Source organism: Astyanax mexicanus, chromosome 11 (assembly GCF_023375975.1).
Source record: "Astyanax mexicanus isolate ESR-SI-001 chromosome 11, AstMex3_surface, whole genome shotgun sequence".
In the NCBI taxonomy this organism is placed as follows: Eukaryota; Metazoa; Chordata; class Actinopteri; order Characiformes; family Acestrorhamphidae; genus Astyanax; species Astyanax mexicanus.
Window position 1 is genome coordinate 32,439,279 of NC_064418.1, and position 24,474 is coordinate 32,463,752.

A 24,474-nucleotide genomic window follows, 5' to 3' on the forward strand; every position below is an offset into this window, starting at 1 on the left:
GCTGGAGAAACTCCACTGAACCAACTCCTGTATAATGCTGTACTTCAGTGGAGGGGCTTTTACTGCTCTGTATAACCTGACTGGTAACATTCATACATAAGGCACATCAAAATATAAGGCACACTGTCAGTTTGTCCGTTTGTTTCTGTCACTATATAGTGCAAAATAAAATTGTATAAAATCTTTCTTTGAAGCTCTATATCTCTGATGTATACTAAATATTTGTGTATGTGTATGTTGCAGAGCTTGCTCATTGTCAGTCCAGTCTGATAGAGCTGAGCCGGTTATTGCAGAGTCTGGAGATTTTACAGAGAACACAGTCAGCACCAAGCTTCACTGAAATGCAGGTAAGACATGCATATAAAAACACAAATGCCTACTTTTTTGTAGCAAAAATATTCAGCTCCAGCTATGGTGAGTCGCTGTAATAGATCTTTTTTGGGCTTACCAGATAAAAACACAGGTGTGGCTGAGTGAGTGAGTGAGTGTCTGTATGTATGAGGCCTTTTATGAGAGCAGTGGCACTGCTAGCACCATTTACACATCTTCAAAATCCCTGTTTTTATAAGTATGTAATCACGTTTAATCTGCACATTAACTCAAAATAATCATTACATTTCATGAAATAAGGGCTTTCATTCACACAATTCATATTCATGTACATGTATATTGCTGTAGGTGTTATGTGTATAAAATGTATTGTTATTTTATAGTCATTGTATGTTACTGTCACATCATATCTGACACGCTTCTCAGCATTGAGCTCGCTTTATATATGTTTCAGCTTTATCACTGTCTCATTCAACTTCCCCTACACTTGTGTTTCACTTTAACACATCGCCATCACCATTATCATCACCGTTATCATAATCCTGTCCACTTAGTCTGGTTTACTCCCAGCCAGTTCCATCAGCCCACCAGGAACTCCCAGGCCTGTCAGGAGATAAAATGCCTCCAGAGGGTCTTTTTTTTGTCTGGATCTACTCCCCTTTTCTGTTACCCAAACTACCTTAGCTGACTCTTCTTAATACAAAATTCTACTGTATTTTTCACACTATAGGGCATATACCAGATTATAAGATGCACTATCAATAACGTCTATTTTCATACATACACTAGTAACTTTCTTTCGAAGTGAAACAACCGCTGGATGTTAATCTACACAGATTTCTGTCCTGAAAACTGTTTATTTAGGTAAGTAAAGTGCTTCCGTTTATTAACAGTAAGCTTAGCTTTCCATATTTCCACTAAGTCTGGGTGCAGCAGCATTATCATTAGCAGCTAACCGGTAAAAGCTGCCAGACAGTGCTACACTGACTAACCCTGAGTGTTCCGGTAAGCCAGGGTGATATTAGCTAGCGGTTCATCCTACTTAGCTTGTTTTAACACCATAATTTGCAGAATACAGTCCGATAATACTAACCTCTGAGTGGTAAAAGAGCTAGCGCTCAGCACGGTTAGTAGCTAATACTTATACTGCTACAGCAGTGCTAGCTGGGGTTAGCAGCAGGCTACAGGCCTATAATACTCACCTCTGAACTGTGAAAGGGCTAGTGCTTAGTGCAGTTAGCGGCTAATGCTAATACTGCTGCAGCAGTGCTAGCCAGGGTTAGCAGCAGGCCACAGGCCAATAATACTCACCTCTGAACATTGAAAGGGCTAGTCCTTACCACGGTTAGCAGCTAATGCTAATGCCAATGCTGCTCCAGCCTCAGTGCTGGTGAAACTAAACTGAAACTTATAACTGTATAACACTGTACTTTAGCATTTTACAACCACTCTTACAACCTGACTGGTAAAATTCCAGATCATAAGGCACACTGATGATTTTTGGGAAAATTAAAGGATTTTAATACAGTACACATATATCAGAGCTCTTCATTCTGTCGTGATGAGTGAATCCAGTCAGGCACTGTTAATTTTGGCTCAGTCCCTTTTTTTCAGGCTACAGATGTTAAATCCAGGAAATTCATTTATGGTTTAGTGCTCACTTTTGTAGCAATGTACACTCACTGTAGCTGTACATCACTACAGCTGATGCATTAAATTTTTTATCAATCTCACAGTCCCTTTTCTTATCACTTGTAGGCAAAACCCCAAGATACTTGAAGGGAACAGACTGTTCTTTTCCAGGATAAAATAATGGCCTTAAACTTAGCAAACTTAGCAAACTTAGCATTGATTTTTATACTAACCTACTGTATTCACGCATTAATGTGTTCACTGGAGGGCTCTGCATGAAGAGCAGGGTAAAACCCCAAGCCCAAATGCCTAAAGCCCTATACTGTCCATGAACCCGATAATGTAATTTCTAATGCCCTTATTTGTATAAACACATCAACAGATTCTGGAGACCATATATTAACTTTCTTCCTTTTGGTACAGATCAGTTATTTTATTAGGGTTCAAGCACCGAAGGTGCGTAGAACCCTATTGTTTTTGCTAAGATTTTTCTTCTTCTTCTTCTTATTATTATTATTATTAGGGGTTCGAGCACGTAGTGCTAGAAACCCTATTGTAATTGTTCTGATTAGGGGTTCGAGCACGTAGTGCTAGAAACCCTATTGTAATTGTTCTGATTATTATTATTATTATTATTATTATTATAGTTCTTATTCTTTTTCTGCCATAGAAGTGATTGGGCAGAAGAAACCGTAAGGCCTACAGGGCTGAGACTTGGTCATATGGTAGTACTTCTCACCGCTACTCAGATTCAAAAGATGAGCCCGATCGGCCTCAAGGGGGCGCTATGGCGAAGGTCAATGCGTTTGGCCTCGTAACTCCTACGCCCTGATAGCTAGAGCAAAAATTCTTGCATTATATGATTCCTTGGTTAATGGCAAATCAAAAAGGTCAATAGAACCACTAAGCTCCGCCCACTTAGATTTTTTGCTATTTAGCATAATATGCAAAACCTACTTTTGAGAACTTGTCCTAGGGTCATTGACCAATCCTGTCATTTTTGGTGTCAAACAACTCAGCAGAGTCCCAAGCTCAATAATTATCGAAAAAATTGTGAAATTTGTAAACAATATGGCCGCCATATGCAAATTAATCTTACCGTGGCACACCCAAATTTACTCTAACAGCTGTAACTTTTGAATGCTTAAACCTACACTAATGCCACTTTACAAGTTTGATGCCAACATGATTTTGAGGTAGCCCGTCAATCTGTGTAGACATACGCCCCCAGGGGGCGGAGCCAAAGCTAAAAATCTGTTTCTCAGGAACCGTACAAACTATGAAGCTCTCCTTTGGCATGTATCATCTATGGCCTATGTCCTAATGTTTTACAGAAGGAAAATTTGATATGCAAATTTTTGCGATCGTTATTAGCCAATCAGATTCCAGCAAGCTTTTGACAGGCTAAACAATGACCAATCAGGACGATACTTATACCCTACATGTATCTCAGGGCCTTCTATCATCCATTAAAATATGGCGTTGATTGGCCTCAAGGGGGCGCTATAGCAGAAAATCAGTTATATCTAAAGGTACAAGTGGCCTAGGCTTGTTATTCTTTTTTACTTGTATACTTTGCTGTAGCCTTTACAACTTTGTAATTACATGTGTTTACCAAAAATGCAAAGATTTTCATCAGTGGCCAAAAGAGTAAAAATTGCTCTTTTCGAACTTGTCTTTAAGTCCTTAATCAATCAAAACAAATTTGGTCTTGATGCAATCTTGAGACCCTGTAGGTAAATAATTATCAAAAAAATCTTGACATTTTAACTATTTGAGGCCCATAAACCTTGATCAAACATGTACGTGAAAGCCTTTTCAGAGTTATTTGGCCAAAACTCTGTCAAAGTTTAAAACATGCCAAAACTGTTGAAGCTACTAATTAACAATGACATTTGAAGTACATGTGCCAAGTATGAGCCAAATAAGTCTTCAGTAGACTCTACAGTGAAAAAATAACTATTTTCAATTTATTTTATTTATCGCTATTTTCCAACCTAAATGGACAGAAGACAGGAACCTTTCACCCTATCAACACACAAATTTATACACATATATAGACTGATAATCTGATCTTGATTGCAAATTTTCAGCCAAATCGGACATGTTTTGCCTCTACAACGGCTGGAAAACTACAGCGATTTTGTAGGCCTCAAGCCTGTAATATCGCTTTTTTCAAATCTAAATGGACAGAAGTCAGTAACTTTTGACCCTATTGACACAGAAATTGACATACATATATAGACTGATATTGTGATCTTGATTGCCAATTTTGAGCCAAATCAGATATTTTTTGCCTCTAATATGGCCAAAGAGCAACAGCCATTTTGTAGGCCATAAGCCTGTATTATCACTTTTTTCAAACCTAAATGGTCAGAAGTCAGGAACCTTTGACCCTATCAACACACAAATTTACATACATGTATATACAGACCACTTGATCATGATTGCAAATTATGAGCCAAATCAGATATTTTTTGCCTCTAATATGGCCAAAGAGCAACAGCCATTTTGTAGGCCATAAGCCTGTATTATCACTTTTTTCAAACCTAAATGGTCAGAAGTCAGGAACCTTTGACCCTATCAACACACAAATTTACATACATGTATATACAGACCACTTGATCATGAGTACCAATTTGGAGCCCAATCGGACTTTTCTTCTCTTTTTAATAAATAGAAACACACTGATAGGGAATGTTCTGTTTTTCTGATAGAGTGATAGATTTCCAGCAGGTTATATGTGGTCTCTTGCTGCGCTCTGGTGGTCATTTGGTGAAACAGCTACAGGTGAATTATTCTAAATTAAAGCTCTGCTGAACTTATTCAATCTTGCTTGTCTTGCTTAATTGAACATATTTATCCTTCTTGTTCATGCAGGTCAGCTGCCTGGGTCATTCTTGTTTATGCTCCACCCACTTAATTTTTTTTTTAATTTGCATAATATGCAAAACCTACTTTTGAGATCTTGTCCTTGGATCCTTGACCAATCATAACATGTTTGGTGTCAAACAGTTCAGCAGAGCTTACTCCTCAATAATTTTTTAAAAAATCTTTACATTTATAAACAATATGGCCGCCATATGCAAATGAGTTCTACCATGGTGCAGTAAAATGTCTTTAACACTTATAACTTTTGAATGCTTAACCTGACACTAATACCACTTCAGTCCTTTGATCATTACATGATTCTCAGATACCCTGTCAGTTTAAGTAGACATACACCCCCAGGCGGCGGGGCCAATGCTCGATAGCTGTTTCTCTAGAACCATACAAGCTATCAAGGTCATCCTAGCCAATTATCATCTATGGCCCATGCACTAATGGTACACCAAATGAATATTTGATATGGACACTTTTGTGGTCACTATTAGCCAATCACATTCCAGCAAGCTTTTAACAGGCGGAATGTTAATCAGGTCAAAACTTATATACTATATACAGGTTATTTATATGCCCTTTTTATGCCTTGTGTTTTTTCAATTTAAGAACTGAATTTGTTTCACCAAATGCCCACTAGAGTGCAGTAAGACACCACATAAAACCTGATGAACACTACAGCTCAATTTATCAATGCTTTTCAACTAGTTTACTCACACCACTCATCTAGCATTGCCATTATGGTCTTTATGGTCACGCTGGTCACCCAGCTTGGTTATGCTGGCCATCCAGCTTGGTCATGCTGGCCATTCACATTGGTCATTATGGTCCTGTTGGTCATTCAGCTTTGTCCTCATAGTAATGGTGGTCTTCCAGCTTGGTCATACTGGCCAACCACCTTTGCCATGCTGGTCATCCAGTTTGGTCATTATGGTCTTCCAGCTTGGTCAATATGGTCAACAAGTTTGTCATCCAGATTAGTCATGCTGGTAATCTAGCTTGGTCTTCACGGTCATGCTGGTCATCCTCATCCAGTTTGGCTATGCCGGTCAACCGGCAACATGTTTTAAGCCTAACTGGCCTCCAGGGGTCTCTTTGCCTGTAACGCTCGAACCCCGTAAATTGCCGCTTGCGGCTATATTTATTATTATTATAGTTCTTATTCTTTTTCTGCCATAGAAGTGATTGGGCAGAAGAAACCGTAAGGCCTACAGGGCTGAGACTTGGTCATATGGTAGTACTTCTCACCGCTACTCAGTTTCAAAAGATGAGCCCGATCGGCCTCAAGGGGGCGCTATGGCGAAGGTCAACGCGTTTGGCCTCGTAACTCCTACGCCCTGATAGCTAGAGCAAAAATTCTTGCATTATATGATTCCTTGGTTAATGGCAAATCAAAAAGGTCGATAGAACCACTAAGCTCCGCCCACTTAGATTTTTTGCTATTTAGCATAATATGCAAAACCTACTTTTGAGAACTTGTCCTAAACTCATTGACCAATCCTGACATGTTTGGTGTCAAACAACTCAGCAGAGTCCCAACCTCAATAATTATCAAAAAAAATCTTGAAATTTGCAAAAAATATGGCCGCCATATGCAAATTAATCTTACCGTGGCACACCCAAATTTACTTTAACAGCTGTAACTTTTGAATGCTTAAACCGACACTAATGCCACTTTAGACCTATGATGCCAACATGATTCTGAGGTAGCCCGTCAATCTGTGTAGACATACGCCCCCAGGGGGCGGAGCCAAAGCTAAAAATCTGTTTCTCAGGAAGCGTACAAGCTATGAAGCTCTCCTTTGGCAAGTATCGTCTATGGCCTATGTCCTAATGTTTTACAGAAGGAAAATTTGATATGCAAATTTTTGCGATCGTTATTAGCCAATCAGATTCCAGCAAGCTTTTGACAGGCTAAACAATGACCAATCAGGACGATACTTATACCCTACATGTATCTCAGAGACTTCTATCATCTATTAAAATATGGCGTTGATTGGCCTCAAGGGGGCGCTATAGCAGAAAATCAGTTATATCTAAAGGTACAAGTGGCCTAGGCTTGTTATTCTTTTTTAGTTGTATACTTTCCTATAGCCTTTACAACTTTGTAATTACATATGTTTACCAAAAATGCAAAGATTTTCATCAGTGGCCAAAAGAGTAAAAATTGCTCTTTTCGAACTTGTCTTTAAGTCCTTAATCAATCAAAACAAATTTGGTCTTGATGCAATCTTGAGACCCTGTAGGTAAATAATTATCAAAAAAACCTTGACATTTTAACTATTTGAGGCCCATAAACCTTGATCAAACATGTACGTGAAAGCCTTTTCAGAGTTATTTGGCCAAAACTCTGTCAAAGTTTAAAACATGCCAAAACTGTTGAAGCTACTAATTAACAATGACATTTGAAGTACATGTGCCAAGTATGAGCCAAATAAGTCTTCAGTAGGCTCTACAGTGAAAAAATAACTATTTTCAATTTATTCTATTTATCGCTATTTTCCAACCTAAATGGAAAGAAGACAGGAACCTTTCACCCTATCAACACACAAATTTATACACATATATAGACTGATAATCTGATCTTGATTGCAAATTTTCAGCCAAATCGGACATGTTTTGCCTCTACAACGGCTGGAAAACTACAGCGATTTTGTAGGCCTCAAGCCTGTATTATCGCTTTTTTCAAATCTAAATGGACAGAAGTCAGGAACCTTTGACCCTATTGACACAGAATTTGACATACATATATAGACTGATATTGTGATCCTGATTGCAAATTTTGAGCCAAATCAGATATTTTTTGCCTCTAATATGGCCAAAGAGCAACAGCCATTTTGTAGGCCATAAACCTGTATTATCACTTTTTTCAAACCTAAATGGTCAGAAGTCAGGAACCTTTGACCCTATCAACACACAAATTTACATACATGTATATACAGACCACTTGATCATGAATACCAATTTGGAGCCCAATCGGACTTTTCTTCTCTTTTTAATAAATAGAAACACACTGATAGGGAATGTTCTGTCTTTCTGATAGAGTGATAGATTTCCAGCAGGTTATATGTGGTCTCTTGCTGCGCTCTGGTGGTCATTTGGTGAAACAGCTACAGGTGAATTATTCTAAATTAAAGCTCTGCTGAACTTATTCAATCTTGCTTGTCTTGCTTAATTGAACATATTTATCCTTCTTGTTCATGCTGGTCAGCCGCCTGGGTCATTCTTGTTTATGCTCCACCCACTTAATTTTTTTTTTAATTTGCATAATATGCAAAACCTACTTTTGAGATCTTGTCCTTGGATCCTTGACCAATCATGACATGTTTGGTGTCAAACAGTTCAGCAGAGCTTACTCCTCAATAATTATTAAAAAAATCTTTACATTTATAAACAATATGGCCGCCATATGCAAATGAGTTCTACCATGGTGCAGTAAAATGTCTTTAACACTTATAACTTTTGAATGCTTAACCTGACATTAATACCACTTCAGTCCTTTGATCATTACATGATTCTCAGATACCCTGTCAGTTTAAGTAGACATACACCCCCCCAGGGGGCGGAGCCAATGCTCGATAGCTGTTTCTCTAGAACCATACAAGCTATCAAGGTCGTCCTTGCCAATTATCATCTATGGCCCATGCACTAATGGTACACCAAATGAAAATTTGATATGGACACTTTTGTGGTCACTATTAGCCAATCACATTCCAGCAAGCTTTTGACAGGCTGAATGTTAATCAGGTCAAAACTTATGTACTATTATTGATATTATTGGTTATTAATATGTGCCCTTGTCATGCCTCACTGCTAGGCTCTCCGAATGCCCACTAGAGTGCAGCAAGAGACCACATAAAACCTGTTGAACACTACAGCTCAATTTATCAATGCATTTCAACTAGTTTACTCACACCACTCATCTAGCATTGTCATTATGGTCTTTATGGTCACGCTGGTCACCTAGCTTGGTTATGCTGCCCATCCAGCTAGGTCATTGTGGTCATTCACATTGGTCATTATGGTCCTGCTGGTCATTCAGCTTTGTCATCATAGCAATGCTGGTCATCCAGCTTGGTCATACTGGCCAAACACCTTTGCCATGCTGGTCATCCAGTTTGGTGATGCCGGTCAACCGGCAACATGTTTTAAGCCTAACTGGCCTCCAGGGGCCTCTTTGTCTGTAACGCTCGAACCCCGTAAATCGCCGCTTGCGGCTATATTTAGGGGTTCGAGCACGTAGTGCTAGAAACCCTATTGTAATTGTTCTGATTATTAGGGGTTCGAGCACGTAGTGCTAGAAACCCTATTGTAATTGTTCTGATTAGGGGTTCGAGCACGTAGTGCTAGAAACCCTATTGTAATTGTTCTGATTATTAGGGGTTCGAGCACGTAGTGCTAGAAACCCTATTGTAATTGTTCTGATTATTATTATTAGGGGTTCGAGCACGTAGTGCTAGAAACCCTATTGTAATTGTTCTGATTATTATTATTATTATTATTATTATAGTTCTTATTCTTTTTCTGCCATAGAAGTGATTGGGCAGAAGAAACCGTAAGGCCTACAGGGCTGAGACTTGGTCATATGGTAGTACTTCTCACCGCTACTCAGATTCAAAAGATGAGCCAAATCGGCCTCAAGGGGGCGCTATGGCGAAGGTCAACGCGTTAGGCCTCGTAACTCCTACGCTCTGATAGCTAGAGCAAAAATTCTTGCATTATATGATTCCTTGGTTAATGGCAAATCAAAAAGGTCAATAGAACCACTAAGCTCCGCCCACTTAGATTTTTTGCTATTTAGCATAATATGCAAAACCTACTTTTGAGAACTTGTCCTAGGGTCATTCACCAATCCTGTCATATTTGGTGTCAAACAACTCAGCAGAGTCCCAACCTCAATAATTATCAAAAAAATTGTGAAATTTGTAAACAATATGGCCGCCATATGCAAATTAATCTTACCGTGGCACACCCAAATTTACTCTAACAGCTGTAACGTTTGAATGCTTAAACCTACACTAATGCCACTTTAGACCTTTGATGCCAACATGATTCTGAGGTAGCCCGTCAATCTGTGTAGACATACGCCTCCAGGGGGCGGAGCCAAAGCTAAAAATCTGTTTCTCAGGAACCGTACAAGCTATGAAGCTCTCCTTTGGCATGTATCATCTATGGCCAATGTCCTAATGTTTTACAGAAGGAAAATTTGATATGCAAATTTTTGCAATCGTTATTAGCCAATCAGTTTCCAGCAAGCTTTTGACAGGCTAAACAATGACCAATCAGGACGATACTTATACCCTACATGTATCTCAGGGCCTTCTATCATCCATTAAAATATGGCGTTGATTGGCCTCAAGGGGGCGCTATAGCAGAAAATCTGTTATATCTAAAGGTACAAGTGGCCTAGGCTTGTTATTCTTTTATAGTTGTATACTTTGCTGTAGCCTTTACAACTTTGTAATTACATGTGTTTACCAAAAATGCAAAGATTTTCATCAGTGGCCAAAAGAGTAAAAATTGCTCTTTTCGAACTTGTCTTTAAGTCCTTAATCAATCAAAACAAATTTGGTCTTGATGCAATCTTGAGACCCTGTAGGTAAATAATTATCAAAAAAATCTTGACATTTTAACTATTTGAGGCCCATAAACCTTGATCAAACATGTACGTGAAAGCCTTTTCAGAGTTATTTGGCCAAAACTCTGTCAAAGTTTAAAACATGCCAAAACTGTTGAAGCTACTAATTAACAATGACATTTGAAGTACATGTGCCAAGTATGAGCCAAATAAGTCTTCAGTAGGCTCTACAGTGAAAAAATAACTATTTTCAATTTATTCAATTTATCGCTATTTTCCAACCTAAATGGACAGAAGACAGGAACCTTTCACCCTATCAACACACAAATTTATACACATATATAGACTGATAATCTGATCTTGATTGCAAATTTTCAGCCAAATCGGACATGTTTTGCCTCTACAACGGCTGGAAAACTACAGCGATTTTGTAGGCCTCAAGCCTGTATTATCGCTTTTTTCAAATCTAAATGGACAGAAGTCAGGAACCTTTGACCCTATTGACACAGAAATTGACATACATATATAGACTGATATTGTGATCCTGATTGCAAATTTTGAGCCAAATCAGATATTTTTTGCCTCTAATATGGCCAAAGAGCAACAGCCATTTTGTAGGCCATAAGCCTGTATTATCGCTTTTTTCAAGCCTAAATGGACAGAAGTCAGGAACCTTTGACCCTATCAACACACAAATTTACAAACATATATATACAGACCACTTGATCATGAGTACCAATTTGGAGCCCAATCGGACTTTTCTTCTCTTTTTAATAAATAGAAACACACTGATAGGGAATGTTCTGTCTTACTTATAGAGTGATAGATTTCCAGCAGGTTATATGTGGTCTCTTGCTGCGCTCTGGTGGTCATTTGGTGAAACAGTTACAGTTGAATTATTCTAAATAAAAGCTCTGCTGAACTTATTTAATCTTGCTTGTCTTGCTTAATTGAACATCTGTATCCTTCTTGGTCATGCTGGTCAGCCACCTGGGTCATTCTTGTTTATGCTCCACCCAATTTTTTTTTTTTATTTGCATAATATGCAAAACCTACTTTTGAGAAATTGTCTTTGCCTCCTTGTCCAATCATGACATGTTTGGTGTCAAACAGTTCAGCAGAGCTTACTCCTCAATAATTATTAAACAAAATCTTTACATTTATAAACAATATGGCCGCCATATGCAAATTAGTTTTTCCATGGTGCAGTAAAATGTCTTTAACACTTATAATTTTTGAATGCTTAACCTGACACTAATACCACTTCAGTCCTTTGATCATTACATGACTCTCAGATACCCTGTCAGTGTAAGTAGACATACACCCCCAGGGGGCGGAGCCAATGCTCGATAGCTGTTTCTCTAGAACCATACAAGCTATCAAGGTCATCCTTGCCAATTATCATCTATGGCCCATGCACTAATGGTACACCAAAGGAAATGTTGATACATTTTTGTGGTCACTATTAGCCAATCACTTTCCAGCAAGCTTTTGACAGGCTGAATGTTAATCAGGTAAAAACGTATACACCATATGTGAGTTATTTATATGTGGCCTTTTTATGCCTCACCACTAGGCTCCCATCAGGATTAATGTGGTTTGTATTTTTCAATTTAAGAACTGATGTTGTTTCACCAAATGCCCACTAGAGTGCAGAAAGACACCACATAAAACCTGCTGAACACTACAGCTCAATTTATCAATGCTTTTTACAACTAGTTTACTCACATCACTCATCTAGCATGGTTATTATGGTCATGCTAGTCAACCAGCTTGGTCCTTATTTTCATTCTGGTCAACTAGCTGGGTATTTTGGTCATGCTGGTCAACCAGCTGGGTCTTTATGTTCATGCTGGTCAATCAGCTGGGTCTTTATGTTCATGCTGGTCAACCAGCTGGGTCTTTATGTTCATGCTGGTCAATCAGCTGGGTCTTTATGGTCATGCTGGTCTACCAGCTGGGTCTTTATGGTCATGCTGGTCTAACACCTGGGTCTTTATGGTCATAATGGTCACCCACCTTGGTTATCCAGTTTGGTGATGACGGTCAACCAGCAACAGGTTTTAAGCCTAACTGGCCTCCAGGGGCCTCTTTGCCTGTAACGCTCGAACCCCGTAAATCGCCGCTTGCGGCTATATTTATTATAGTTCTTATTCTTTTTCTGCCATAGAAGTGATTGGGCAGAAGAAACCGTAAGGCCTACAGGGCTGAGACTTGGTCATATGGTAGTACTTCTCACCGCTACTCAGATTCAAAAGATGAGCCCGATCGGCCTCAAGGGGGCGCTATGGCGAAGGTCAACGCGTTTGGCCTCGTAACTCCTACGCCCTGATAGCTAGAGCAAAAATTCTTGCATTATATGATTCCTTGGTTAATGGCAAATCAAAAAGGTCAATAGAACCACTAAGCTCCGCCCACTTAGATTTTTTGCTATTTAGCATAATATGCAAAACCTACTTTTGAGAACTTGTCCTAGGGTCATTTACCAATCCTGTCATATTTGGTGTCAAACAACTCAGCAGAGTCCCAACATCAATAATTATCGAAAAAATTGTGAAATTTGTAAACAATATGGCCGCCATATGCAAATTAATCTTACCGTGGCACACCCAAATTTACTCTAACAGCTGTAACTTTTGAATGCTTAAACCTACACTAATGCCACTTTACAACTTTGATGCCAACATGATTCTGAGGTAGCCTGTCAATCTGTGTAGACATACGCCCCCAGGGGGCGGAGCCAAAGCTAAAAATCTGTTTCTCAGGAACCGTACAAGCTATGAAGCTCTCCTTTGGCATGTATCATCTATGGCCTATGTCCTAATGTTTTACAAAAGGAAAATTTGATATGCAAATTTTTGCGATTGTTATTAGCCAATCAGATTCCAGCAAGCTTTTGACATGCTAAACAATGACCAATCCGGACGATACTTATACCCTACATATATCTCAGGGCCTTCTATCATCCATTAAAATATGGCGTTGATTGGCCTCAAGGGGGCGCTATAGCAGAAAATCGGTTATATCTAAAGGTACAAGTGGCCTAGGCTTGTTATTCTTTTTTATTTGTACACTTTGCTGTAGCCTTTACAACTTTGTAATTACATGTGTTTACCAAAAATTCAAAGATTTTCATCAGTGGCCAAAAGAGTAAAAATTGCTCTTTTCGAACTTGTCTTTAAGTCCTTAATCAATCAAAACAAATTTGGTCTTGATGCAATCTTGAGACACGGTAGGTAAATAATTATCGAAAAAATCTTGACATTTTAACTATTTGAGGCCCATAAACCTTGATCAAACATGTACGTGAAAGCCTTTTCAGAGTTATTTGGCCAAAACTCTGTCAAAGTTTAAAACATGCCAAAACTGTTGAAGCTACTAATTATCAATGACATTTCAAGCACATGTGCCAAGTATGAGCCAAATAAGTCTTCAGTAGGCTCTACAGTGAAAAAAAAACTATTTTCAATTTATTCGATTTATCGCTATTTTCCAACCTAAATGGACAGAAGACAGGAACCTTTCACCCTATCAACACACAAATTTATACACATATATAGACTGATAATTTGATCTTGATTGCAAATTTTCAGCCAAATCGGACATGTTTTGCCTCTACAACGGCTGGAAAACTACAGCGATTTTGTAGGCCTCAAGCCTGTATTATCGCTTTTTTCAAATCTAAATGGACAGAAGTCAGGAACCTTTGACCCTATTGACACAGAAATTGACATACATATATAGACTGATATTGTGATTCTGATTGCAAATTTTGAGCCAAATCAGATATTTTTTGCCTCTAATATGGCCAAAGAGCAACAGCCATTTTGTAGGCCATAAGCCTGTATTATCGCTTTTTTCAAGCCTAAATGGACAGAAGTCAGGAACCTTTGACCCTATCAACACACAAATTTACACACATATATATACAGACCACTTGATCATGAGTACCAATTTGGAGCCCAATCGGACTTTTCTTCTCTTTTTAATAAATAGAAACACACTGATAGGGAATGTTCTGTCTTTCTGATAGAGTGATAGATTTCCAGCAGGTTATATGTGGTCTCTTGCTGCGCTCTGGTGGTCATTTGGTGAAACAGCTACAGGTGAATTATTCTAAATTAAAGCTCTGCTGAACTTATTCAATCTTGCTTGTCTTGCTTAATTGAACATATTTATCCTTCTTGTTCATGATGGTCAGCCGCCTGGGTCATTCTTGTTTATGCTCCACCCACTTAATTTTTTTTTTAATTTGCATAATATGCAAAACCTACTTTTGAGATCTTGTCCTTGGATCCTTGACCAATCATGACATGTTTGGTGTCAAACAGTTCAGCAGAGCTTACTCCTCAATAATTATTAAAAAAAATCTTTACATTTATAAACAATATGGCCGCCATATGCAAATGAGTTCTACCATGGTGCAGTAAAATGTCTTTAACACTTATAACTTTTGAATGCTTAACCTGACACTAATACCACTTCAGTCCTTTGATCATTACATGATTCTCAGATACCCTGTCAGTTTAAGTAGACATACACCCCCAGGGGGCGGGGCCAATGCTCGATAGCTGTTTCTCTAGAACCATACAAGCTATCAAGGTCATCCTAGCCAATTATCATCTATGGCCCATGCACTAATGGTACACCAAATGAAAATTTGATATGGACACTTTTGTGGTCACTATTAGCCAATCACATTCCAGCAAGCTTTTAACAGGCGGAATGTTAATCAGGTCAAAACTTATATACTATATACGGGTTATTTATATGCCCTTTTTATGCCTTGTGTTTTTTCAATTTAAGAACTGAATTTGTTTCACCAAATGCCCACTAGAGTGCAGTAAGACACCACATAAAACCTGATGAACACTACAGCTCAATTTATCAATGCTTTTCAACTAGTTTACTCACACCACTCATCTAGCATTGCCATTATGGTCTTTATGGTCACGCTGGTCACCCAGCTTGGTTATGCTGGCCATCCAGCTTGGTCATGCTGGCCATTCTCATTGGTCATTATGGTCCTCCCGGTCATTCAGCTTTGTCCTCATAGTAATGGTGGTCTTCCAGCTTGGTCATACTGGCCAACCACCTTTGCCATGCTGGTCATCCAGTTTGGTCACTATGGTCTTCCAGCTTGGTCAATATGGTCAAAAAGTTTGTCATCCAGATTAGTCATGCTGGTAATCTAGCTTGGTCTTCACGGTCATGCTGGTCATCCTCATCCAGTTTGGCGATGCCGGTCAACCGGCAACATGTTTTAAGCCTAACTGGCCTCCAGGGGTCTCTTTGCCTGTAACGCTCGAACCCCGTAAATCGCCGCTTGCGGCTATATTTATTATTCTTATTCTTTTTCTGCCATAGAAGTGATTGGGCAGAAGAAACCGTAAGGCCTACAGGGCTGAGACTTGGTCATATGGTAGTACTTCTCACCGCTACTCAGATTCAAAACATGAGCCCGATCGGCCTCAAGGGGGCGCTATGGCAAAGGTCTACGCGTTTGGCCCCGTAACTCCTACGCCCTGATAGCTAGAGCAAAAATTCTTGCATTATATGATTCCTTGGCTAATGGCAAATCAAAAAGGTCAATAGAACCACTAAGCTCCGCCCACTTAGATTTTTTGCTATTTAGCATAATATGCAAAACCTACTTTTGAGAACTTGTCCTAGGGTCATTGACCAATCCTGTCATATTTGGTGTCAAACAACTCAGCAGAGTCCCAACCTCAATAATTATCGAAAAAATTGTCAAATTTGTAAACAATATGGCCGACATATGCAAATTAATCTTACCGTGGCACACCCAAATTTACTCTAACAGCTGTAACTTTTGAATGCTTAAACCTACACTAATGCCACTTTCCAACTTTGATGCCAACATGATTCTGAGGTAGCCCGACAATCTGTGTAGACATACGCCTCCAGGGGGCGGAGCCAAAGCTAAAAATCTGTTTCTCAGGAACCGTACAAGCTATGAAGCTCTCCTTTGGCATGTATCATCTATGGCCTATGTCCTAATGTTTTACAGAAGGAAAATTTGATATGCAAATTTTTGCGATCGTTATTAGCCAATCAGATTCCAGCAAGCTTTTGACATGCTAAACAATGACCAATCAGGACGATACTTATACCCTACATGTATCTCAGGGCCTTCTATCATCCATTAAAATATGGCGTTGATTGGCCTCAAGGGGGCGCTATAGCAGAAAATCAGTTATATCTAAAGGTACAAGTGGCCTAGGCTTGTTATTCTTTTTTAGTTGTATACTTTGCTGTAGCCTTTACAACTTTGTAATTACATATGTTTACCAAAAATGCAAAGATTTTCATCAGTGGCCAAAAGAGTAAAAATTGCTCTTTTCGAACTTGTCTTTAAGTCCTTAATCAATCAAAACAAATTTGGTCTTTATGCAATCTTGAGACCCTGTAGGTAAATAATTATCAAAAAAATCTTGACAATTTAACTACTTGAGGCCCATAAACCTTGATCAAACATGTACGTGAAAGCCTTTTTAGAGTTATTTGGCCAAAACTCTGTCAAAGTTTAAAACATGCCAAAACTGTTGAATCTACTAATTAACAATGACATTTGAAGCACATGTGCCAAGTATGAGCCAAATAAGTCTTCAGTAGGCTCTACAGTGAAAAAATAACTATTTTCAATTTATTCTATTTATCGCTATTTTCCAACCTAAATGGACAGAAGACAGGAACCTTTCACCCTATCAACACACAAATGTATACACATATATAGACTGATAATCTGATCTTTATTGCAAATTTTCAGCCAAATCGGACATGTTTTGCCTCTACAACGGCTGGAAAACTACAGCGATTTTGTAGGCCTCAAGCCTGTATTATTGCATTTTTCAAGCCTAAATGGACAGAAGTCAGGAACCTTTGACCCTATTGACACAGAAATTGCCATACATATATAGACTGATATTGTGATCTTGATTGCAAATTTTGAGCCAAATCAGATATTTTTTGCCTCTAATATGGCCAAAGAGCAACAGCCATTTTGTAGGCCATAAGCCTGTATTATCGCTTTTTTCAAACCTAAATGGACAGAAGTCAGGAACCTTTGACCCTATCAACACACAAATTTACACACATATATATGCAGACCACTTGATCATGAGTACCAATTTGGAGCCCAATCGGACTTTTCTTCTCTTTTTAATAAATAGAAACACACTGATAGGGAATGTTCTGTCTTTCTGATAGAGTGATAGATTTCCAGCAGGTTATATGTGGTCTCTTGCTGCGCTCTGGTGGTCATTTGGTGAAACAGCTACAGGTGAATTATTCTAAATTAAAGCTCTGCTGAACTTATTTAATCTTGCTTGTCTTGCTTAATTGAACATATTTATCCTTCTTGTTCATGCTGGTCAGCCGCCTGGGTCATTCTTGTTTATGCTCCACCCACTTTTTTTTTTTTATAAATTTGCATAATATGCAAAAAATACTTTTGAGATCTTGTCCTTGGATCCTTGACCAATCATGACATGTTTGGTGTCAAACAGTTCAGCAGAGCTTACTCCTCAATAATTATTTAAAAAAATCTTTACATTTATAAACAATATGGCCGCCATATGCAAATGAGTTCTACCATGGTGCAGTAAAATGTCTTTAACACATAACTTTTGAATGCTTAACCTGACACTAATACCACTTCAGTCCTTTGATCATTACATGATTTTCAGATACCCTGTCAGTTTAAGTAGACATACACCCCCCCAGGGGGCGGGGCCAATGCTCGATAGCTGTTTCTCTAGAACCATACAAGCTATCAAGGTCATCCTAGCCAATTATCATCTATGGCCCATGCACTAATGGTACACCAAATGAAAATTTGATATGGACACTTTTGTGGTCACTATTAGCCAATCACATTCCAGCAAGCTTTTAACAGGCGGAATGTTAATCAGGTCAAAACTTATATACTATATACGGGTTATTTATATGCCCTTTTTATGCCTTGTGTTTTTTCAATTTAAGAACTGAATTTGTTTCACCAAATGCGCACTAGAGTGCAGTAAGACACCACATAAAACCTGATGAACACTACAGCTCAATTTATCAATGCTTTTCAACTAGTTTACTCACACCACTCATCTAGCATTGCCATTATGGTCTTTATGGTCACGCTGGTCACCCAGCTTGGTTATGCTGGCCATCCAGCTTGGTCATGCTGGCCATTCACATTGGTCATTATGGTCCTGCTGGTCATTCAGCTTTGTCCTCATAGTAATGGTGGTCTTCCAGCTTGGTCATACTGGCCAACCACCTTTGCCATGCTGGTCATCCAGTTTGGTCATTATGGTCTTCCAGCTTGGTCAATATGGTCAACAAGTTTGTCATCCAGATTAGTCATGCTGGTAATCTAGCTTGGTCTTCACGGTCATGCTGGTCATCCTCATCCAGTTTGGCGATGCCGGTCAACCGGCAACATGTTTTAAGCCTAACTGGCCTCCAGGGGTCTCTTTGCCTGTAACGCTCGAACCCCGTAAATCGCCGCTTGCGGCTATATTTATTATAGTTCTTATTCTTTTTCTGCCATAGAAGTGATTGGGCAGAAGAAACCGTAAGGCCTACAGGGCTGAGACTTGGTCATATGGTAGTACTTCTCACCGCTACTCAGATTCAAAAGATGAGCCCGATCGGCCTCAAGGGGGCGCTATGGCGAAGGTCAACGCGTTAGGCCTCGTAACTCCCACGCCCTGATAGCTACACCAAAAATTCTTACATTATATGATTCCTTGGTTAATGGGAAATCAAAAAGGTCAATAGAACCACTAAGCTCCGCCCACATAGATTTTTTGCTATTTAGCATAATATGCAAAACCTACTTTTGAGAACTTGTTCTAAACTCATTGACCAATCCTGACATGTTTGGTGTCAAACAACTCAGCAGAGTCCCAAACTCAATAATTATTAAAAAAATCTTGAAATTTGTAAACAATATGGCCGCCATATGCAAATTAGTCTTACCGTGGCACACCCAAATTTACTTTAACAGCAGTAACTTTTGAATGCTTAAACCCACACTAATGCCACTTTAGACCTTTGATGGCAACATGATTCTGAGGTAGCATGTCAATCTGTGTAGACATACGTCCCCAGGGGGCGGAGCCAAAGCTAAAAATCTGTTTCTCAGGAACCGTACGAGCTATCAAGCTCCCGTTTGGCATGTATCATCTATGGCCTATTACCAAATGATTCACTGAAGGAAAATTTGATATGCAAATTTTTGCGATCGTTATTAGCCAATCAGATTCCAGCAAGCTTTTGACAGGCTAAACAATGATCAATCAGGACGATACTTATACCCTACATGTATGTGAGGGCCTTCTATCATCCATTAAAATATGGCATTGATTGACCTCTAGGGGGCGCTATAGCAGAAAATCAGTTATATCTAAAGGTACAAGTGGCCTAGGCTTGTTATTCTTTTTTAGTTATATACTTTGCTGTAGCCTTTACAACTCTGTAATTACATGTGTTTACCAAAAATGCAAAGATTTTCATCAATGGCCAAAAGCGTAAAAATGGCTCTTTTCGAACTTGTCTTTAAGTCCTCAATCAATCAAAACAAATTTGGTCTTGATGCGATCTTGAGACCCTGTAGGTAAATAATTATCGAAAAAATCTTGACATTTTAACTATTTGAGGCCCATTAACCTTGAAGAAACATGTACGTGAAAGCCTTTTCAGAGTTATTTGGCCAAAACTCTGTCAAAGTTTAAAACATGCCAAAACTGTTGTAGATACTAATTAACAATGACATTTCAAGCACATTTGCCAAGTATGAGCCAAATAAGTCTTCAGTAGGCTCTACAGTGAAAAAATAACTATTTTCAATTTATTCTATTTATCGCTATTTTCCAACCTAAATGGACAGAAGACAGGAACCTTTCACCCTATCAACACACAAATTTATACACATATATAGACTGATAATCTGATCTTGATTGCAGCCAAATCGGACATGTTTTGCCTCTACAACTGCTGGAAAACTACAGCGATTTTGTAGGACTCAAGCCTGTATTATCGCTTTTTTCAAATCTAAATGGACAGAAGTCAGGAACCTTTGACCCTATTGACACAGAAATTGACATACATATATAGACTGATATTGTGATCCTGATTGCAAATTTTGAGCCAAATCAGATATTTTCTGCCTCTAATATGGCCAAAGAGCAACAGCCATTTTGTAGGCCATAAGCCTGTATTATCACTTTTTTCAAACCTAAATGGTCAGAAGTCAGGAACCTTTGACCCTATCAACACACAAATTTACATACATGTATATACAGACCACTTGATCATGAGTACCAATTTGGAGCCCAATCGGACTTTTCTTCTCTTTTTAATGAATAGAAACACACTGATAGGGAATGTTCTGTCTTTCTGATAGAGTGATAGATTTCCAGCAGGTTATATGTGGTCTCTTGCTGCGCTCTGGTGGTCATTTGGTGAAACAGCTACAGGTGAATTATTCAAAATTAAAGCTCTGCTGAACTTATTCAATCTTGCTTGTCTTGCTTAATTGAACATATTTATCCTTCTTGTTCATGCTGGTCAGCCGCCTGGGTCATTCTTGTTTATGCTCCACCCACTTAATTTTTTTTTAAATTTGCATAATATGCAAAACCTACTTTTGAGATCTTGTCCTTGGATCCTTGACCAATCATGACATGTTTGGTGTCAAACAGTTCAGCAGAGCTTACTCCTCCATAATTATTAAAAAAATCTTTACATTTATAAACAATATGGCCGCCATATGCAAATGAGTTCTACCATGGTGCAGTAAAATGTCTTTAACACATAACTTTTGAATGCTTAACCTGACACTAATACCACTTCAGTCCTTTGATCATTACATGATTCTCAGATACCCTGTCAGTTTAAGTAGACATACACCCCTACGGGGCGGGGCCAATGCTCGATAGCTGTTTCTCTAGAACCATACAAGCTATCAAGGTCATCCTAGCCAATTATCATCTATGGCCCATGCACTAATGGTACACCAAATGAAAATTTGATATGGACACTTTTGTGGTCACTATTAGCCAATCACATTCCAGCAAGCTTTTAACAGGCGGAATGTTAATCAGGTCAAAACTTATATACTATATACGGGTTATTTATATGCCCTTTTTATGCCTTGTGTTTTTTCAATTTAAAAACTGAATTTGTTTCACCAAATGCCCACTAGAGTGCAGCAAGAGACCACATAAAACCTGATGAACACAACAGCTCAATTTATTAATGCATTTCAACTAGTTTACTCACACCACTCATCTGGCATTGTCATTATGGTCACGCTGGTCACCTAGATTGGTTATGCTGCCCATCCAGCTAGGTCATTCTGGTCATTCACATTGGTCATTATGGTCCTGCTGGTCATTACGCCTTTTCATCATAGCAATGCTGGTCATCCAGCTTGGTCCTACTGGCCAACAACCTTTGCCATGCTGGTCATCCAGTTTGGTGATGCCGGTCAACCAGCAACATGTTTTAAGCCTAACTGGCCTCCAGGGGACTCTTTGTCTGTAACGCTCGAACCCCGTAAATCGCCGCTTGCGGCTATATTTATTATTATTATAGTTCTTATTCTTTTTCTGCCATAGAAGTGATTGGGCAGAAGAAACCGTAAGGCCTACAGGGCTGAGACTTGGTCATATGGTAGTACTTCTCACCGCTACTCAGATTCAAAAGATGAGCCCGATCGGCCTCAAGGGGGCGCTATGGCAATGGTCAACGCGTTTGGCCCCGTAACTCCTACGCCCTGATAGCTAGAGCAAAAATTCTTGCATTATATGATTCCTTGGTTAATGGCAAATCAAAAAGGTCAATAGAACCACTAAGCTCCGCCCACTTAGATTTTTTGCTATTTAGCATAATATGCAAAACCTACTTTTGAGAACTTGTCCTAAACTCATTGACCAATCCTGACATGTTTGGTGTCAAACAACTCAGCAGATTCCCAAACTCAATAATTATTAAAAAAATTTTGAAATTTGCAAAAAATATGGCCGCCATATGCAAATTAATCTTACCGTGGCACACCCAAATTTACTTTAACAGCTGTAACTTTTGAATGCTTAAACCGACACTAATGCCACTTTAGACCTATGATGCCAACATGATTCTGAGGTAGCCCGTCAATCTGTGTAGACATACGCCCCCAGGGGGCGGAGCCAAAGCTAAAAATCTGTTTCTCAGGAACCGTACAAGTTATGAAGCTCTCCTTTGGCATGTATCATCTATGGCCTATGTCCTAATGTTTTACAGAAGGAAAATTTGATATGCAAATTTTTGCGATCGTTATTAGCCAATCAGATTCCAGCAAGCTTTTGACAGGCTAAACAATGACCAATCAGGACGATACTTATACTCTACATGTATCTCAGGGCCTTCTATCATCCATTCTAATATGGCGTTGATTGGCCTCAAGGGGGCGCTATAGCAGAAAATCAGTTATATCTAAAGGTACAAGTGGACTAGGCTTGTTATTCTTTTTTAGTTGTATACTTTGCTGTAGCCTTTACAACTTTGTAATTACATATGTTTACCAAAAATGCAAAGATTTTCATCAGTGGCCAAAAGAGTAAAAATTGCTCTTTTCGAACTTGTCTTTAAGTCCTTAATCAATCAAAACAAATTTGGTCTTGATGCAATCTTGAGACCCTGTAGGTAAATAATTATCAAAAAAATCTTGACATTTTAACTATTTGAGGCCCATAAACCTTGATCAAACATGTACGTGAAAGCCTTTTCAGAGTTATTTGGCCAAAACTCTGTCAAAGTTTAAAACATGCCAAAACTGTTGAAGCTACTAATTAACAATGACATTTGAAGCACATGTGCCACGTATGAGCCAAATAAGTCGTCAGTAGGCTCTACAGTGAAAAAATAACTATTTTCAATTTATTCTATTTATCGCTATTTTCCAACCTAAATGGACAGAAGACAGGAACCTTTCACCATATCAACACACAAATTTATGCACATATATAGACTGATAATCTGATCTTGATTGCAAATTTTCAGCCAAATCGGACATGTTTTGCCTCTACAACGGCTGGAAAACTACAGCGATTTTGTAGGCCTCAAGCCTGTATTATCGCTTTTTTTCAAATCTAAATGGACAGAAGTCAGGAACCTTTGAGCCTATCGACACAGAAATTGACATACATATATAGACTGATATTGTGATCCTGATTGCAAATTTTGAGTCAAATCAGATATTTTTTGCCTCTAATATGGCCAAAGAGCAACAGCCATTTTGTAGGCCATAAGCCTGTATTATCGCTTTTTTCAAACCTAAATGGTCAGAAGTCAGGAACCTTTGACCCTATCAACACACAAATTTACATACATGTATATACAGACCACTTGATCATGAGTACCAATTTGGAGCCCAATCGGACTTTTCTTCTCTTTTTAATAAATAGAAACACACTGGTCATCCAGTTTGGTCATTATGGTCTTCCAGCTTGGTCAATATGGTCAACAAGTTTGTCATCCAGATTAGTCATGCTGGTAATCTAGCTTGGTCTTCACGGTCATGCTGGTCATCCTCATCCAGTTTGGCGATGCCGGTCAACCGGCAACATGTTTTAAGCCTAACTGGCCTCCAGGGGTCTCTTTGCCTGTAACGCTCGAACCCCGTAAATCGCCGCTTGCGGCTATATTTATTATTATTATTATTATTATTATTCTTTTTCTCCTGTAAAAACAGTTGTGCAGCCTAAACCGTAAGTCATAGAGAAATGAAACTTGGTAGGTAGATGTAGGATCAGTGCATCTCGGTGGACAACAAAAATGGCACCGATTGGTCAAGTGGTGGCGCTATAAACAAGGAAATTCATTTTTCACAATTTTCTCAATAACTCAAAAACCATAAGACCTACATTCAAAATTCTTTTTTTGATGGATTCCTTGGGTCAATGCCAACAACTTTCCAATTTGGACCATGCACTTCCGTCTATATAGATTTTGTGCTAATTTGCATAATATGCAAAACCTACTTTTGCAAACTA

General features: G+C 38.8%; 1 protein-coding gene across 7 annotated transcripts in view; it reads left to right on the plus strand.

Moving 5' to 3' along the window:
• Positions 1 to 24,474, plus strand: part of osbpl6 (oxysterol binding protein-like 6) — a 104,280-nt gene that overhangs the window by 54,348 nt on the left and 25,458 nt on the right. For all 7 annotated transcript variants that reach the window (XM_022680322.2, XM_022680323.2, XM_022680327.2 and 4 more), the window contains exon 8: positions 244 to 347. In XM_022680322.2, the coding sequence (XP_022536043.1) occupies positions 244 to 347 (104 nt within the window). The remainder of the gene's footprint in view (positions 1 to 243; positions 348 to 24,474) is intronic.